Source organism: Coregonus lavaretus (assembly GCF_964263955.1).
Source record: "Coregonus lavaretus genome assembly, chromosome: 2".
Classification (NCBI taxonomy): Eukaryota; Metazoa; Chordata; class Actinopteri; order Salmoniformes; family Salmonidae; genus Coregonus; species Coregonus lavaretus.
The window spans coordinates 24,013,291-24,029,989 of NC_139989.1; the positions used below are offsets into that span (position 1 = coordinate 24,013,291).

Here is a 16,699-nt window from a genome sequence, read left to right on the forward strand (position 1 = left end):
AATGACCTGCCACTGGCATTCAACAAAGCCTGTGTGTCCATGTATGCTGATGATTCAACCATATACATGTCAGCAACCACAGCTAATGAAATCACTGAAACCCTTAACATGGAGTTGCAGTTTTGGAATGGGTGGCCAGTAATAAACTGGTCATGAACATGTCTAAAACTAAGAGCATTGTATTTGGTACAAATCATTCCCTAATCTCTAGACCTCAGCTGAATCTGGTAATGAATGGTGTGGCTATTGAACAAGTTGAGGAGACTAAATGACTTGGTGTTACCTTCAATTGTAAACTGTCATGGTCAAAACATATAGATTGATGGTTGTAAAAACGGGAAGAAAAGCTCTGCTTTTTTGACGCCACACTCCAAAAAGCAAGTCCTGCAGGCTCTAGTTTGTCTTATCTTGATTATTATCCAGTCATGTGGTCAAGTGCTGCAAAGAAAGAACTAGTTAATCTGCAGCTGGCCCAGAATAAAGCGGCATGTCATGCTCTTCATTGTAATCAGAGGGCTAATATAAATACTATGCATGCCAGTCTCTCTTGGCTAAGAGTTGAGGAAAGACTGACTGCATCACTTCTTTTTTATAAGAAACATTAATGTGTTGAATTCCAAATTAGTCAATTTACACACATCTCTGACACACACACACATACTCCACCAGACATACCACCAGGAGTCTTTTCACAGTCCCCAAATGCAGAACAAATTCAAGAAATCATAAAGTATTATATAGAGCCATTATTGCATGGAACTCCCTTCCATCTCAAATGAACAAAAAAAGATGAAGCAACACCTCACGGCACATCGCCTCTGCCCTATTTGACCTAGATATTTTGTGTGCATGTATTGATATGTAGGCTATGTTTGCTGTTTTTAAATGGATGTAGTGCTGTCCTTGAGCTGTTCTTGTCTATTAATGTTCTGTATTATGTCATGTTTCATGTTTTGTGTGGGCCCCAGGAAGAGTAGCTGCTGCTTTCGCAACAGCTATTGGGGATCCTAATAAAATACCAAAATGATTGTGTCTGTGTGTGTGTCTTTTTCAGTGTTTGTGTAGGTTAACCTTATGGAGATACACATTTTAAATTAATAGATATCTATGTATGTGTATATGCAGTGCATTGAGAAAGTATTCAGACCCCTTGACTTTTTCCACATTTTGTTACATTACAGCCTTATTCTAAAATTGATTAAATAAAATAAATTCTTCATCAATCTATACATAATATCCCATAATGACAAAGCGAAAACAGGTTAGATTTTTTTGTGTGCAAATTTATAAAACTTAAAAACCAGAAATACCTTATTTACATAAGTATTCAGACCCTTTGCTATGAGACTCGAAATTGAGCTCAGGTGCATCCTGTTTCCGTTGATCATCCTTGAAATGTTTCTACAACTTGATTGGTGTCCACCTGTGGTAAATTCAATTGATTGGACATAATTTGGAAAGGCACACGCCTGTCTATATAAGGTCCCACAGTTGACTGTGCATGTCAGAGCCAAAACCAAGCCATGAGGTTGAAGGAATTGTCCGTAGAGCTCCGAGACGACAGGATTGTGTCAAGGCACAGATCTGGGGAAGGGTACCAAAACATTTCAGCAGCATTGAAGGTCCCCAAGGATACAGTGGCCTCCATCATTCTTAAATGGAAGAAGTTTGGAACCACCAAGACTTTTCCTAGAGCTGGCCGCCCGGCCAAACTGAGCAATCGGGGGAGAAGTGTCTTGGTCAGGGAGGTGACCAAGAACCCGATGGTCACTCTGACAGAGCTGCATAGTTCCTCTGTGGAGATGGGAGAACCTTTCAGAAGGACAACCATCTCTGCAGCACTCCACCAATCAGGCCTTTATGGTAGAGTGGCCAGACAGAAGCCACTCACAGGTGCACCCTGTGCTGGGGACAAAAGGTCACTCTTAAATGTGCGGTTTTGTCACAGAATACAATGCCACAGATGTTTCAAGTTTTGAGGGAGCGTGCAATTGGCTTGCTGACTGCAGGATTGTTGATCAGAGTTGTTGCCAGATAATTTAACGTTCATTTATCTATATAAGCTGCCTCAAACATCATTTTAGAGAATTTGGCAGTACATCTAACAGGCCTCACAACCGCAGACCACGTGTAACCATGCAAGCCCAGGACCGCCACATCCGGGTCCTTCACCTGCGGGATCGTCTGAGACCAGCCACCCGGACAGCTGATGAAACTGACATTTTTGCACAAACTGTCGTAGGGAAGCTCATCTGCGTGCTCGTCGTCCTCATCAGGGTCTTGACCCGACTGCAGTTTGGCGTCGTAACTGATTTCAGTGAACAAATGCTCACCTTCGATGGCCACTGGCACGCTGGAGAAGTGTGTTCTTCACGGATGAATTCCAGTTTGAACTGTAGCGGGCAGATGGCAGACAGTGTGTATGGCATCGTGTGGGTGAGCGGTTTGCTGATATCAACGTTGTGAACAGATGGCCCCATGGTGGCGGTGGGGTTATGGTAGGGGCAGGCATAAGCTACAGTCAATGAACACAATTGCTTTTTATCAATGGCAATTTGAATGCACAGAGATACCGCGATGAGATCCTGAGGCCCATTGTCGTGCCATTCATCCGCCACCATCACTTCATGTTTCAGCATGATAATGCACGGCTCCATGTCGCAAGGGTCTGCACACAATTCCTGGAAGCTGAAAATGTCCCAGTTCTTCCATGGCCTGCATGCTCACCAGACATGTCACCCATTGAGCACGTTTGAGATTGACATTTACAACAGCGTGTTCCAGTTCCTGCCAATGTCCAGCAACTTCGCACTGCCATTGATGAGGATTGGGACAACATTCCACAGGCAACAATCAACAGCGTGATTAACTCTATGCGAAGAAGATGTGTCACACTGCATGAGGCAAATGGTGGTCACACCAGACACTGACTTGTTTTCTGATCCACGGCCCTACTGTTTTCTTTTTTAAGGTATCTATCTATGACCAACAGATGCATTTCTGTATTCCCAGTCAAATCCATAAATTAGGGCCTAATGAATGTATTTAAATTGACTGATTTCTTTATATGAACTGTAACTCAGTAAAATCTCTGAAATTGTTGCATGTTGCATTTATATTTTTGTTCAGTATATGTAGTATATGGATGACCGCGGCAGCTTTCCAATCTCTGGGGATCTCAGATGTTACAAAAGAGAGGTTGAACAGGCTAGTAATAGGGGTTGCGACAATTTCGGCGGCTAGTTATAGAAAGAAAGGGTCCAGATTGTCTAGCCCAGATGATTTGTAGGGGTCCAGATTTTGCAGCTCTTTCAGAACATCAGCTGTCTGAATTTGTGTGAAGGAGAAGCGGGGGGGGGGGGGGGGGGGGGGGGGGGGGGGGCATGGTCATGTTGCAGCAGAGGGTGCAGAGCTGGTAGCCGGGATAGTGGTAGCCAGGTGGAAAGCATGGCTAGCTGTAGCAAAATGCTTGTTGAAATTCTCGATTATTGTAGATTTATCGGTGGTGATAGTGTTTCCTAGCCTCAGTGCAGTGGGCAGCTGGGAGGAAGTGTTCTTATTCGCAATGGACTTTACAGTGTCCCAAAACTTTTTGGAATTAGTGCTACAGGATGCAAATTTCTGTTTGAAAAAGTTAGCCTTTGATTTCCTAACTGCTTGTGTATATTGGTTCCTAACTTCCCTGAAAAGTTGCATATCGCGAGGGCTATTTTATGCTAATGCAGTTCGCCACAGGATGTTTTTGTGCTGGTCAAGGGCAGTCAAGTCTGAGGAGAACCAGGGGCTATATCTGTTCTTAGTTCTGTATTTTTTGAATGGGGCATGTTTATTTAAGATTGAGAGGACATTACTTTTAAAGAACAACCAGGCATCCTCTACTGACGGAATGAGATCTATATCCATCCAGGATACCTGGGCCAGGTCAATTAGGAAGGCCTGCTCGCTAAAGTGTTTTAGGGAGCGTTTGACAGTGATGAGGGGTGGTCGTTTGACCGCGGACCCGTTACGGACGCAGGCAATAAGGCAGTGATCGCTGAGATCCTGGTTGAAGACAGCTGAGGTGTATTTAGAGGGTAAGTTAGTCAGGATGATATCTATGAGGGTACCAATGTTTACGGATTTAGGGTTGTACCTGGTAGGTTTGTTGATAATTTGTGTGAGATTGAGGGCATCTAGTTTGGATTATAGGATGGCCGGGGTGTTACGCATATCCCAATTTAGGTCACCAAGCAGTATGAACTCTGAGGATAAATGGGGGGCAATCAATTCACATATGGTGTCCGGGCACAGCTGGGGACTGAGGGGGGTCTGTTGCAAGCGGCAACAGTGAGAGACTTATTTCTGGAAAGGTGGATTTTTAGAAGTAGAAGCTCAAACTGTTTGGGCACAGACCTGGATAGTATGATAGAGCTCTGCAGGCTATCTCTACAGTAGATTGCAACTCCACCCCCTTTGTCAGTTCTATCTAGACGGAAAATGTTGTAGTTGGGGATGGACATTTCAGAATTTTTGGTGGCCTTCCTAAGCCAGGATTCAGACACTGCTAGAACATCAGGGTTGGCGGAGTGTGCTAACACAGTGAATAACTCAAACTTAGGAAGGAGGCTTCTGATATTAACGTGCAGAAAACAAAGGCTTTTACGGTTACAGAAGTCAACAAATGATAGCTCCTGGGGAGTAGGATTTATACTGGGGGCTGCAGGGCCTGGGTTAGCCTCTACATCACCAGAGGAACAGAGGAGGACTAGAATAAGGATATGGCTAAAGGCTTTAAGAACTGGTCTTCTAGTGTGTTGGGTACAGAGAATAAAGGGGGCAGATTTCCGGGCGTTGTAGAAAAAATTCAGGGCATTATGTACAGACAAGGATATGGAAGGATATAAGTACAGTGGAGGTAAACCTAAGCGTTGGGTAACAATGAAAGAGATAGCATCACTGGAGGTACCGATTGAGCCGGTTTTCGGCGTGTATGGGGGGTGGAACAAAGGAACTATTTGAAGCAGTTTGAGAGGGACTTGGGGTTCTACAGTAAAATTGTATAATAAGAACTAACTGGAACAGCAATAGGCAAGGCATATTGACATGGGAGAGAGGCATAAAGCAATCATAGGTGTTATTAGAGAGAGCTAAGACAACAACTGGTAATGGCGATAAAGTTTGGGCTGAGGCTAAACAGAATAAACATGACAGGGTACCGTGTAAAGGAACAGTCCAGCAGGCATCAGCTGTGCAGCTGAGTGATAAGGTCCAGTGAACAGCAACATGTGAGTCCGAGAGCAGTTCAAATTGGTGCTTCAGCACAGTTTGTGTGTGCTAGCGGGCCGGGGCTAGCAGATGGATCTTCGTGGTCGTCGCAACGGGAAGCCTGTTGAAACCACAGATGATTACGTCGGCAGACCAGTCGTGATGGATCGGCAGGGCTCCGTGTCGACTCTAGGAGGTCCCGTCCGGTTGACAGAGAGGTAGATAGCCGGGAGATGTGCCTGACTCAAGGCTAGCTCAAGGCTGATTAGCCAACAACAACGTTCATTTGGTTGCAGCTAGCTAGTTGCGATTATCCAGTGTTAATGGTCCAGTGATTCAGTGATTCCGGCAGAAAATCTGATTGGTTCTGGGTCGATAACTCGCTGTGCAGACAGTGCAGACTGGCCGATAATAGTCCAGGCTAGAGCTGGCTGGTAGGTAGAGCAGGCCACGGACAATGGAGAAAAGCCGCTAACGGTGGCTAATAGCAAGTAGCTAGTTAGCTGGTTAGCTGGCTACTCCCGTCCGGTAGACAGAGAGGTAGATAGCCTTGAGCCTTGAGCTAGCCCCGGCTAACTGGTGCTACAGGGGCAGTGGTGATTAGCCTACAGCAACATCCATTTGACATCCATTCGGTTGCGGTTAGCTAGATCCGGTGTTATGGTCCAGTGATTCAGTTATTCCGGCAGAAAATCAGATGTTCTGGGTGAAAACCGCTAACGGCAGCTAATAGCAAGTAGCTAGTTAGCTAGTTAGCTGGCTGGCTAGTTTCAACTGGAGATTCTAGATAAAGGTGAGTCAATAATAGAATCCGCTCCGCATTGAGTGAGGCGGGTTGCAGGAAAGTATATTTAGTAGAAGGATGAAAAGTGTGATAAGGAAATATATACGTAAAATACAAAAACAAATACAAAAAACAGGCTATTTACATGGACACACAAGAGAACATGACCGCACTCCTACGCTATCTTGTATGTCTGTTTGTAGCCTACTGTAATAAAAAATGAAATGAGTAGCCTAGACAATGTTTCGGAATTCACGGGCAGTCTGCTGACAAGTCCACAACAATTTGCCATTATTTTCTCTTTCAGAAACTGTCAGTCTTTTGCCAAATACAGCATAATTTACTGCAAAAGGGAAAAAAAATGTCTGCCAACAAAGTAAATAGACCTGTAGCTTATGTAAAATGTTTGACAGTATGGGTAGGCTAAAGTATTGTTGTGCGATAGGAGCATGACATCAGAGCCTATTCCAAGGCAGGACATGGAAACACAAACTATTGATAAACAAAATATTGAACAAGTGTGGGCTGTAATATGTTACTTTTAAATTGTCTAAAACCCTTAAACTCAACTCTGGACCTCAAAGCCAGTTCCACTGCTTTTAAAAAATGTTCCCCCTCTAATCACAGACTTATTTAGACCTGGAACACCAGGTGGGTGCAATTAAGTATCGGGTAGAACAGAAAACCAGTAGGCTCAGGACCTCGTAGGGTAAGAGTTGAATACCCCTGGTATATAATATACAATCAATCACGTTGTTTTGCACTCGCTATAGGCAGCATGCATGTTTCAGACAGGAAATGCCACGTGCTTGGTTAACCATTTATTAGAAAAGATTACAATACATGCAATAGGTTAGTCTTGGCGTTAGGCTCTGCTCCTTCGGGGTAGATCACTGCCAGAGCATGCATGATGTTAAGATAATAATAATTACAGGCAGAGAGCAAGGTACACTATACCAATCCCTCTGCAGGAAGGGAAGAAGAACCAAACAGGTGGAGGCTGGTGGTGGGAAAGCAGAAAACAGACGTTCATGCGAGTAATGTATGTTACAGCAATAGCATGGCACCAAGAACACCAGCGCAAAGCTTGTGCACGGCAGTCATCAGAGAAGTGTGTGCAGAACCTGGTGGACTAAATAGGCCACAATATGAATGTAGAGTGATGATCTAATTGATGCAATATCAGCTGATGCTTTTAGAAAGTAACTGCTTTTTTTCTTTACTTATGTATTATTTTCAGCATTCTCACATAGGTGTTCCTCTTGTCCGGGTCGGATAGGGCAGTGTATAGCGCAATGGCGATTGCCTCATCTGTGGATCTGTTTGGGTGGTATGCAAATTGGAGTGGGTCCAGGGTGTTAGATAAGGTGGAGTTGATGTAATAATAATAATAATAATAATATGCCATTTAGCAGACGCTTTTATCCAAAGCGACTTAGAGTCATGTGCGCATACATTTTTACGTATGGGTGGTCCCGGGGATCGAACCCACTACCCTGACGTTACAAGCGCCATGCTCTACCAATTGAGCTACAGAGGACCACACATGTAGTCCTTGACTAGCCTCTCAATGCACATCATGATGAAAAAAGTAGTCATTTAGGCGGGTTATCTTAGTTTGCTTGGGTACAGGGTCAATGGTGGACATCTTGAAGCATGTGGGGATCACAGAGTGGGACAGGGAGAGGTTGAATATGTCCGGGAACACTCCAGCCAGCTAGTCTGCACATGCTCTGAGGTCACGACCTTGGATACGGTCTGGGCCAGCTGCTTTGTGAGTATTCACTCGCATGAAGGTCTTACTCACGTCGGCCACAGATATCGAGAGCTTACATTCCTCTACAGCAGCAGGGGGCCCACGTAGGAGGATTGGTGTTAATTACCTCGAAGCGAGCATAGAAAGTGTTTATGCTCGTTTATGTTATTGTCGAAGTCGACCTGGAACATTTCCCAGTCCACGTGAGCAAAGCAGTCTTGTAGCATAGATTCTGATTGGTCAGATCTTACCACAGATACTTCCTGCTTACATTTTTGCCTGTAGGCTGTTAAGAGCAGGATGGAGGTGTGGTCTGATTTGCCGAAGGGGGGGCAAGGGAAGGCTTTCTATCCTTCTCGGAGTGGAGAATAACAATGATCCAGGGTATTTTTCCCGCGAGTGAGGCAGGAGATATGTTGGTGGAATTTCTGGAGTGTTTTTCTCAGATTTCCTTTGTTAAAGTTCCCAACCAAAACAAATGCAGCCTCAATATATGCGGTCTCCAGTTTGTTTAACACTAGGACCGCTGGGCCTCGAAGGACTCCCCTTTGCGCTAATGAGCAGTCATTCTGACTGCAACATTGTAACAGTTTAATGCATTTCAGATATACTATCTCAGTTGTTACCATGCACCCGCAACAAAGATAGCTCAGATGTGTGAATGCCTTTTTGAATATATGCGATCTCAAAAATAGTAATTTGGTTGTGTCTTGGATAACAATAAAATATGAAAACAAATATTTCCTATAACACAATAGCATTTTCTTTAGTTTATGTTAGGGATGTGAGAAATCACAAAAAAAAATATATGTTATGCACAATGCAGCTGTGCTGCTGCTAGCAAAAGTTTTTGTCTCACGGTGCTTCCCTTTCAGATGGTTAAGCAATGCACCTGTACTACCATTGCCGTACCTCAATTCCACCTCACAAAGTTTGCATTTCCTTCTCATTTAAGTTCTCAAAGTACACTACAATTACCAAAAGTATGTGGACACTTGCTCGTCGAACATCTAATTCCAAAATCATGGGCGTTAATGTGGTTTGTCCCCCTTTTGGTTTGGTTTGTCCCCACTTTGCTGCTATAACAGCCTCCACTCTTCTGGGAAGGCTTTCCACTAGATATTGGAACATTGCTGCGGGGACTTGCTTCCATTCAGCCACAAGAGCATTAGTGAGGTTGGGCACTGATGTTGGGCGATTAGGCATGGCTCGCAGTCGGCGTTCCAATTCATCCCGAAGGTGTTTGATGGGGTTGAGGTCAGTGCTCTGTGCAGGCCAGTCATGTTCTTCCACGCCGATCTCGACAAACCATTTCTGTATGGACCTCGCTTTGTGCACGGGGGCATTGTCATGCTGAAACAGGAAAGGGCCTTCCCCAAACTGTTGCCACAAAGTTGGAAGCACAGAATCGTCTAGAATGTCATTATATGCTGTAGCATTAAGATTTCCCTTCACTGGAACTAAGGGGCCTAGCCCGAACCATCAAAAACAGCCCCAGACCATTATTCCTCCTCCACCAAACTTTACAGTTGGCACTATGCATTGGGGCAGGTAGCGTTCTCCTGGCATCTGCCAAACCCAGATTCGTCTGTCGAACTGCAAGATGGTGAAGCGTGATTCATCTCTCCAGAGAGTCCAATGGCAGCGAGCTTTACACCACTCCAGCCGACGCTTGGCATTGCGCATGGTGATTTTAGGCTTGTGTGTGGCTGCTCGGCCAATGAAACCCATTTCATGAAGCTCCCGCAAACAGTTATTGTGCTGACGTTGCTTCCAGAGGTGGTTTGGAACTCGGAAGTAAGTGTTGCAACCGAGGACAGACAACAATTTTCACACGCTACGCGTTTCAGGACTCGGCAGTCCCGTTCTGTGCGCTTGTGTTGCCTACCACTTCGCGACTGAGCCATTGTTGCTCCTAGACGTTTCCACTTCACAATAACAGCACTTACAGTTGACCGTGGCAGCTCTAGCAGGACAGACATTTTACGAACTGACTTGTTGGAAAGGTGGCATCCTATGACGGTGCCACGTTGAAAGTCACTGAGCTCTTCAATAAGGCCATTCTACTGCCAATGTTTGTCTATGGAGATTGCATTGCTGTGTGCTCGATTTTATACACCTGTCAGCAACAGGTGTAGCTGAAATAGTCAAATCTACTAATATGAAGGTTTGTCCACATACTTTTGTGTATATATAGTGTATATCCTTACAGGACTTTGCTGCTGTCGCTTGCCTTTCTCTGCAAACTGTTAATGACGATGGTGTAGTGGTGAAGAGTCGACTCTAAAAAAAAATATTCCTTGCACCTCGACTCTCAGTGTCGACTCCCATTTCAGAGTGTCAAGATTCAGAATTGACTCCTAAGATTCAGTATTTTTGGAACGGAGGAGACTGATTAGTTGCCGTACTTCCAAGATCACAAACACTTGCATTTTTCATAGAGAGCTAGCGAGGGACTAAGAGCGAGGGGAGGGGCACAGTATAGGCAGGTCGGCCACCAGGCATACAGTCAGAACATTGCACTAGGCCTATCTATCGGCAATCAAAAGCTGTATCTCGCAATTTCAGTAAAGAAGGGGCTATTATCAATGAAAAGGCTAGGATATTGAGATGAGCGAGATGCAACACTTCACTCTCACACAGTCACACACAGTATCTGCGCATATGCATGAGTTTGAGATTATGGCCCACCCTGTTCGCCATTCACAATTGGTGATTACATAATTATGCATCGTTCGCTTCCCCTCACTCATCAACACACCCATTTCCCCCCTTTCTCCTTTCTTTTTTTTAGGGAAAGTTAAGGACTGAGGGCAGCATGACTTTAAAAATGTCAGAGTAATACTTTTTTTAAATTCATGAGCACCGATGTAAATTCTCTCAGCAGATAATGGGGTCGGCATTTGATTGTGAGGTATTCCAGGTCGGGAGAACAGAAAGTCTTAAAGGTGCACTATGCAGAAATCGCTCTGCCATTTTGTTAGATTAATTTGTATTTTAAGAATAATGACTAAAGGATTTCACCCCAAATACAGTATAAATGTGTGAACTGTGTTAGAATTATAATGTATTGTCAACCTACTAACAGAGGGGGGCGGGACTAAACATTCCAGGGTGAAGGGGACTGAGAAAACGGGTTACAGGGGGCCTCCTAGAGGTGGGCGGAGCAGGGTGCCTTGGTGTGTCGAGGTATAAAACAGGAGTGTATGTGTTTTGGGCGGCAGAGCTCTCCATGAATAAAGATACAGATAATCCTTGTGGGTTGTGGACCTTGAATCATTGATGATTAAAACCAGAGCCTTACAACCTCTGGTAATGATTCAAGCTTAGGTTGAATTAGAGATAGAAATCTCGTAACACATTTCCTTGTTGCTAAAATTAGAATAGTTCGCCGAATTTCAGTGTATTGTCCAGAGACTATACATTAGCAAGTAATATACTAGGAAGCGGTGGGTGGTTTGCCCTACTGCTTATTCTGACTTGGAACGCCGGCTCTCCTTCCTCTTCTCCGGCGACAACTTTTTGGAAGGGCTCCCGTGATGAGTGGGACTGCTTCGGATAATCCAAACAAAGGATCCAGGTCTGGAAAGTCAAATTTGATCTGATGTCCAGAGGTGCTTGTAGGTCATAGGAAATTATACCAAAAATGTTCTGAGCAAATAAAGTAAGAAATAACACCCTCTCACTCACCCCTCCTCTCCATTCTCTTCTCTTCTTCCTCCCCCCTACCCCTCACCCCTCCTCTCTATGCTCTCCTCACCCACCTTCTCCCCTGACCTGTGATGAAACAGAGACGGCCCAAAGGGCCTCAATAATTCAACTGTACCACAGCCCCATCTCAGATGTCATCTCACTCTGTGTGTGTGTGTGTGTGTTAGTGTGTTTTTACATGCTGGTGACACGAGACACATGCAAGAGGCACCTGAGTGGATCATGTTTTCGTATTTCTAATTTCCAACGTGATTAACGTAGTCTAATTTATGCTATTTTTTGAAATTATTTTTTTGTTTCTTTCACAATTATTGATAATGTGAAAGGGAATCTTTGCATTGATCGAGAGTCAAGATAACATGTTGCTGCATATACTTTTGACTTTATATCAATTTTACTGTATTCATATAGGAAAGTAATGTTGTTTCAAAATGTATCCCAAATGGCACCCTATTCTCTGTGGGCCCTGGTCAAAAGTAGTGCACTGTGTAGGGAATAGGGAGCCATTTGAGACACACACTCAGGAGGAAAGTCTAAGTTATTATGATTACTCGTGTTTAGCCAAAGGCTGTTGAGCAGCCTAGACAGTGCAATGATCAGTACATCCAAATCTCCATACTTGATGCAATCATCATTTTGACAGACTAGTGTCCTGTACAGTGGGAGTACTTGTACGTTAAGCTGCCTCACGCTAAAGAAACAGGAGATTGGCTCCTGCCCTATGGGCCATTCTTGCTCGGACAAGGATTACTTACTTAATAATGTTGACATCTACATAAGCCCAACTACTTGTAAGCTAGAGCATTTTTGTAAACATTCCAAGGTAAAAAATATATATACAGTACCAGTCAAAAGTTTGGACACACTTACTCATTGAAGGGTTTTTCTTTATTTTTAATATAATAGTGAAGACATCGAAACTATGAAATAACACATATGGAATCATGTAGGAACCAAAAAAGTGTTAAACAAATCAAAATATCTTTGAGATTTAAGATTATTCAAAGTAGCCACCCTTTGCCTTGATAACAGCTTTGCATTCTCTCAACCAGCTTCATGAGGTAGTCACCTGGAATGCTTTTACAACAGTCTTGAAGGAGTTCCCACATATGCTAAGCACTTGTTGGCTGCTTTTCCTTCACTCTGAGGACCAACTCATCCCAAACCATCTGAATTGGGTTGAGGTCGGGTGATTGCAGAGGCCAGGTCATCTGCTGCAGCACTCCATCAGCCTCCTTCTTGGTCAAATAGCCATTACACAGCCTGGAGGTGTGTTTTGGGCATTGTCCTGTTGAAAAACAAATGATAGTCCCACTAAGCGCAAACCAGATGGGATGGCGTATCGCTACAGAATGATGTGGTAGCCAGGCTGGTTAAGTGTGCCTTGAATTCTAAATAAATCACAGATAGTGTCACCAGCAAAGCACCCCCACACCATTACACCTACTCGTCCATGCTTCACGGTGGGAACCACACATGCGGAGATCATCCGTTCACCTACTCTGTGTCTCACAAAGACACGGCAGTTGGAACCAAATTGGACTCAGACCAAAGGACAGATTTCCACCGGTCCTAATGTCCATTGCTCGTGTTTCTTGGCCCAAGCAAGTCTCTTCTTCTTATTGGTGACCTTTAGTAGTGGTTTCTTTGCAGCAGTTCGACCATGAAGGCCTGATTCACACAGTCTCCTCTGAACAGTTGATGTTGAGATATGTCTGTTACTTGAATTGCCAACACAACGCAACTGATTGGCTCAAACGCATTAAGAAGGAAATCAATTCCTCAAATTAACTTTTAAGAAGGCACTACCTCATGAAGCTGGTTGAGAGAATGCCAAGAGTGTGCAAAGCTGTCATCAAGGCAAAGGGTGGCTACTTTGAACAATCTTAAATCTCAAATATATTTCGATTTGTTTAACACTTTTTTGGTTACTACATGATTCTTTATGTGTTATTTCATAGTTTTGATGTCTTCACTATTATTGTACAATGTAGAAAATAATAAAAATTAAGAAAAACCCTGGAATGAATAGGTCTGTCCAAACATTTGACTGGTACTGTATATATTTTACCTTGGAATGTTTACAAAAATTATTGAGGTGTTGCACTTGATACACTTCATACGCACTTTCCTAAGAATCTTTAAAGAACACCAAACTGAGAAGTAAGACTTTAGTGTACTGTCTTTGCCACTCGATTGTTTTAGTCCCAAATGGCACCCTCATTCCCTTTACATTGCACTACTTTTCACCAGGGCAAATAGGGTGCCATTTACGACACAGTCAATGTGTCTGACATTTCTCTGTTTTCACAACAGGGCTGAGTTAGAATTCCAAGTAACAGTTTTTTTCTGTCAACCTGTCAGAGAAGAGGACAGAGTTGTGCTTGAATGCTAGACTTCTACTTGTACAATGTCAGATAGTTCTGAAAAACTCTTGCTGTTCTGTTCCTTTTAGTTACAATGAAAATAGATTTTCGGTTGAATTTGTTTCTGTTCAAGGATACAACCCCGGCTGTGTCTGCAGCAATTATACATATCGAAACCCCCTCTCTTAACATTTTACATGTATTTCTCATTGGAGCTTGAAATTGATTTGAAGTTTGCTGAACGAAGACAAGCATTTGAAACCCGAGCAGCCCAGTGAGAGGAGAAATGAGTTGGAAAGTGTTTTTGCTGAGAGAAGCTACATTCTGATAATGTTAGATTGATAAATGCTCGACACGTCTTACTGGGCAGTACTACAGCGATCTTCTCTTTTCCCTCTTTCTCCTCGGATGACAATGTTCAATTCAGACAGACACCCTGCTTTCCAAGCTCTGTAGTTTGCCCTGTCTCAAAACAGAGCAGAGTTGTGGGGAATATGTGTAGAGCTTCTGCTGTGCTATTGGCTTTTTGTTATAAAAGGCTTGATTTATTTATACTTTCTTTCATTTGATTTATATTTTTTGATGCTCACGTCCATATTACATACTGTAGCTCAATGTTTCAATGATCAATCCTTCAGATGGTTAGTGTTCTAGTCTAGTCATATCTAGGAGGTCAAGGAAAGCCAAGTATGCTTCATGTTTCAGCCAGATGAGTTGATCAACAGAGTAGGAGTTCTGATTTAGGATCAGTGATACCTTTTTAGATCACAAAAATAGGGTTATATTGGCGTGGAAGACCTGATCCTGGATCAACAGTAATACATTTATTTTTGCTACTGTGGGTACCATTAGCTAGTGCTAGTCGGCTGTACCTGCGCCAAAACTCAGGTATTTTTCATCCTATAGCTTGTTCTCCATCTTCTTTTTAAATAGTGAGCCAACATGTTTTCAGCACTTTTAATTCCCTGACTGATCAAAACGTGTTTTCTAATGCTCCCTCTTGTCTCTCTGAAGCAGACATATTGTGAGCAATATGTTTGGAAAATTAAATTGCAGTAAAATCACAGTATCAAATGGCAATACATATAGAATCATGAGAATCGCAATACATATCATATTGGCACCTAAGTATAGGGATAATATCGTATCGTGAGGTCCCTGACAATTTCCAGCCCTATCAGACTGTCATCATCACCACCAGATTTAGACTTTTCTTCCTCCTCTCTTCCCTCTCTCTCCAGCTGGCCATGACTCACCCCAGCCACCACCTGAACTTCGGCATGAACGAGACCACGCCCGAAACTCCCTGTCCAACTGCGGCATCTGCCAGCCCAAGTATGGAGACAGGAAGGTCCACCACATGTACATGAGGAAGAAGGGTGGGTACCTACAGTACAACACATACGCGCGCACACACACAGACACTCCATCAATATTAATTAATGGATGCAACTGCTATCTATGCTGACTAACCAACCTCTCTCTGGTTGGTCAGGAATCAACACCTTGATCAACATCATGTCTCGTCTTGAACAAGACGACCCCTCCCCCTCCAGGTAGACTCTAATTCCATAAGGAGGTCTAAGCAATGTCACCAACCACTGATGCAGGGGCCATTCTTAATCCATTATCTAATACATACTTAGCAAATGCATAGTCCCTAAATCAACCAGTTGCTGTCCTGCTATGCCCTAGTGTTTGTAGGCCCTGCATTTATTTCCATGAGTGAGCCTAAGAAATATCACAAACCACTAACGCAAGGGCCATTCTTATTCCAATACACCTTTGCATTGTGTGCTAATAAATGTGTGCTATTAGATTTGTGAAAGTTTGAGACAGAATAAATACACTTGAGCAGAATTAATCAACTTCATTCAAACCTGTATAGGTCATATTTCAGGTCACTATTGGATTTTCACCTGTGATATTTGTCAGATTGTGTTGATTTGGTCTGTCTTAGAGACCTGTGGTTCCTGTGTAAATGTCTGATATACTGTAGACTGAGATGCCCATTAAATTATCTCTCTCTCCCTCATCTCACTCTCTTTCTCCTCCCCACCTCCCTCCCTCCTCTCTCTTACTCCTCTCTTTCTCTCTCCCCATCTCTTCCTCTCTCGGTCGCTCTCCTCTCTCTCTCCCTGTCACTCTCTCTCCCTCCCTGTCTCTCGCTTTCTCTTCTCAACCCCCCCCCCCCCCCCCCCCCCCTCTCTTTCACAACGAGCGGCTGGAGTTTCTCTGCGATGCAGTTGTGGAGTTTCTCACCAGGTGAGATTTATGTCCATCAGCTCCCTCGCTCTTTTTTCTTCAATTATTTTGACGGACACCTTTGCTAATCAAACATGGCGAAGACTCTCTCCCCCTCTTCTCTCCCTTACTCTGCTCTGTGATTTCACCCTTAATTGGGGATTGGGTTGTAATTTCACCATAGCCCTTTTCATAGGGCCTTGCTGAAAGTCTCCATGACAACTAGCAATTAGCTGTGTAAATGCTGTGTGTGTTATTGACTGACTCACTCCCAGGTGAGAGGGTACCGCTGTGGCCCAGGTACCACTCAGCTTGCACTGCCATACTACTAATTACATGGAGCTATTATTACTACAGTCAGTACCTCCCTACCTAGCTACCTTGTCTGTGTCCCAAATGGTACCCTATTCCCTATGTAGCCCTGTGGGCCCTGGTCAAAATGTGTGTACTACATAGGGAATAGGGAACCATTTGGGACGCAAGCTTCCTTTGGCTAGAAAGGTAGCTGGAGAGGGGAAAATGTCTGGGCTAGCCCAGCTTAGCTCATTAGGTAGTTTCTGCACGTCAAACCATATAAGCCTCACTGGGAAAAAG

At 43.8% G+C, this 16,699-nt stretch overlaps 1 protein-coding gene across 1 annotated transcript in view; it reads left to right on the forward strand.

Annotated features, from left to right (window-relative positions):
* The window catches only part of LOC311138616 (ribonuclease 3-like), a gene marked incomplete at both ends in the record, with an annotated part of 241,316 nt that overhangs the window by 126,705 nt on the left and 97,912 nt on the right, over window positions 1-16,699 (forward strand). The window contains 5 exon segments of the mRNA XM_084173376.1: window positions 15,103-15,145; window positions 15,148-15,240; window positions 15,357-15,417; window positions 16,067-16,126; window positions 16,603-16,606. Of these exon segments, the coding sequence (XP_084029502.1) occupies window positions 15,103-15,145; window positions 15,148-15,240; window positions 15,357-15,417; window positions 16,067-16,126; window positions 16,603-16,606 (261 nt within the window).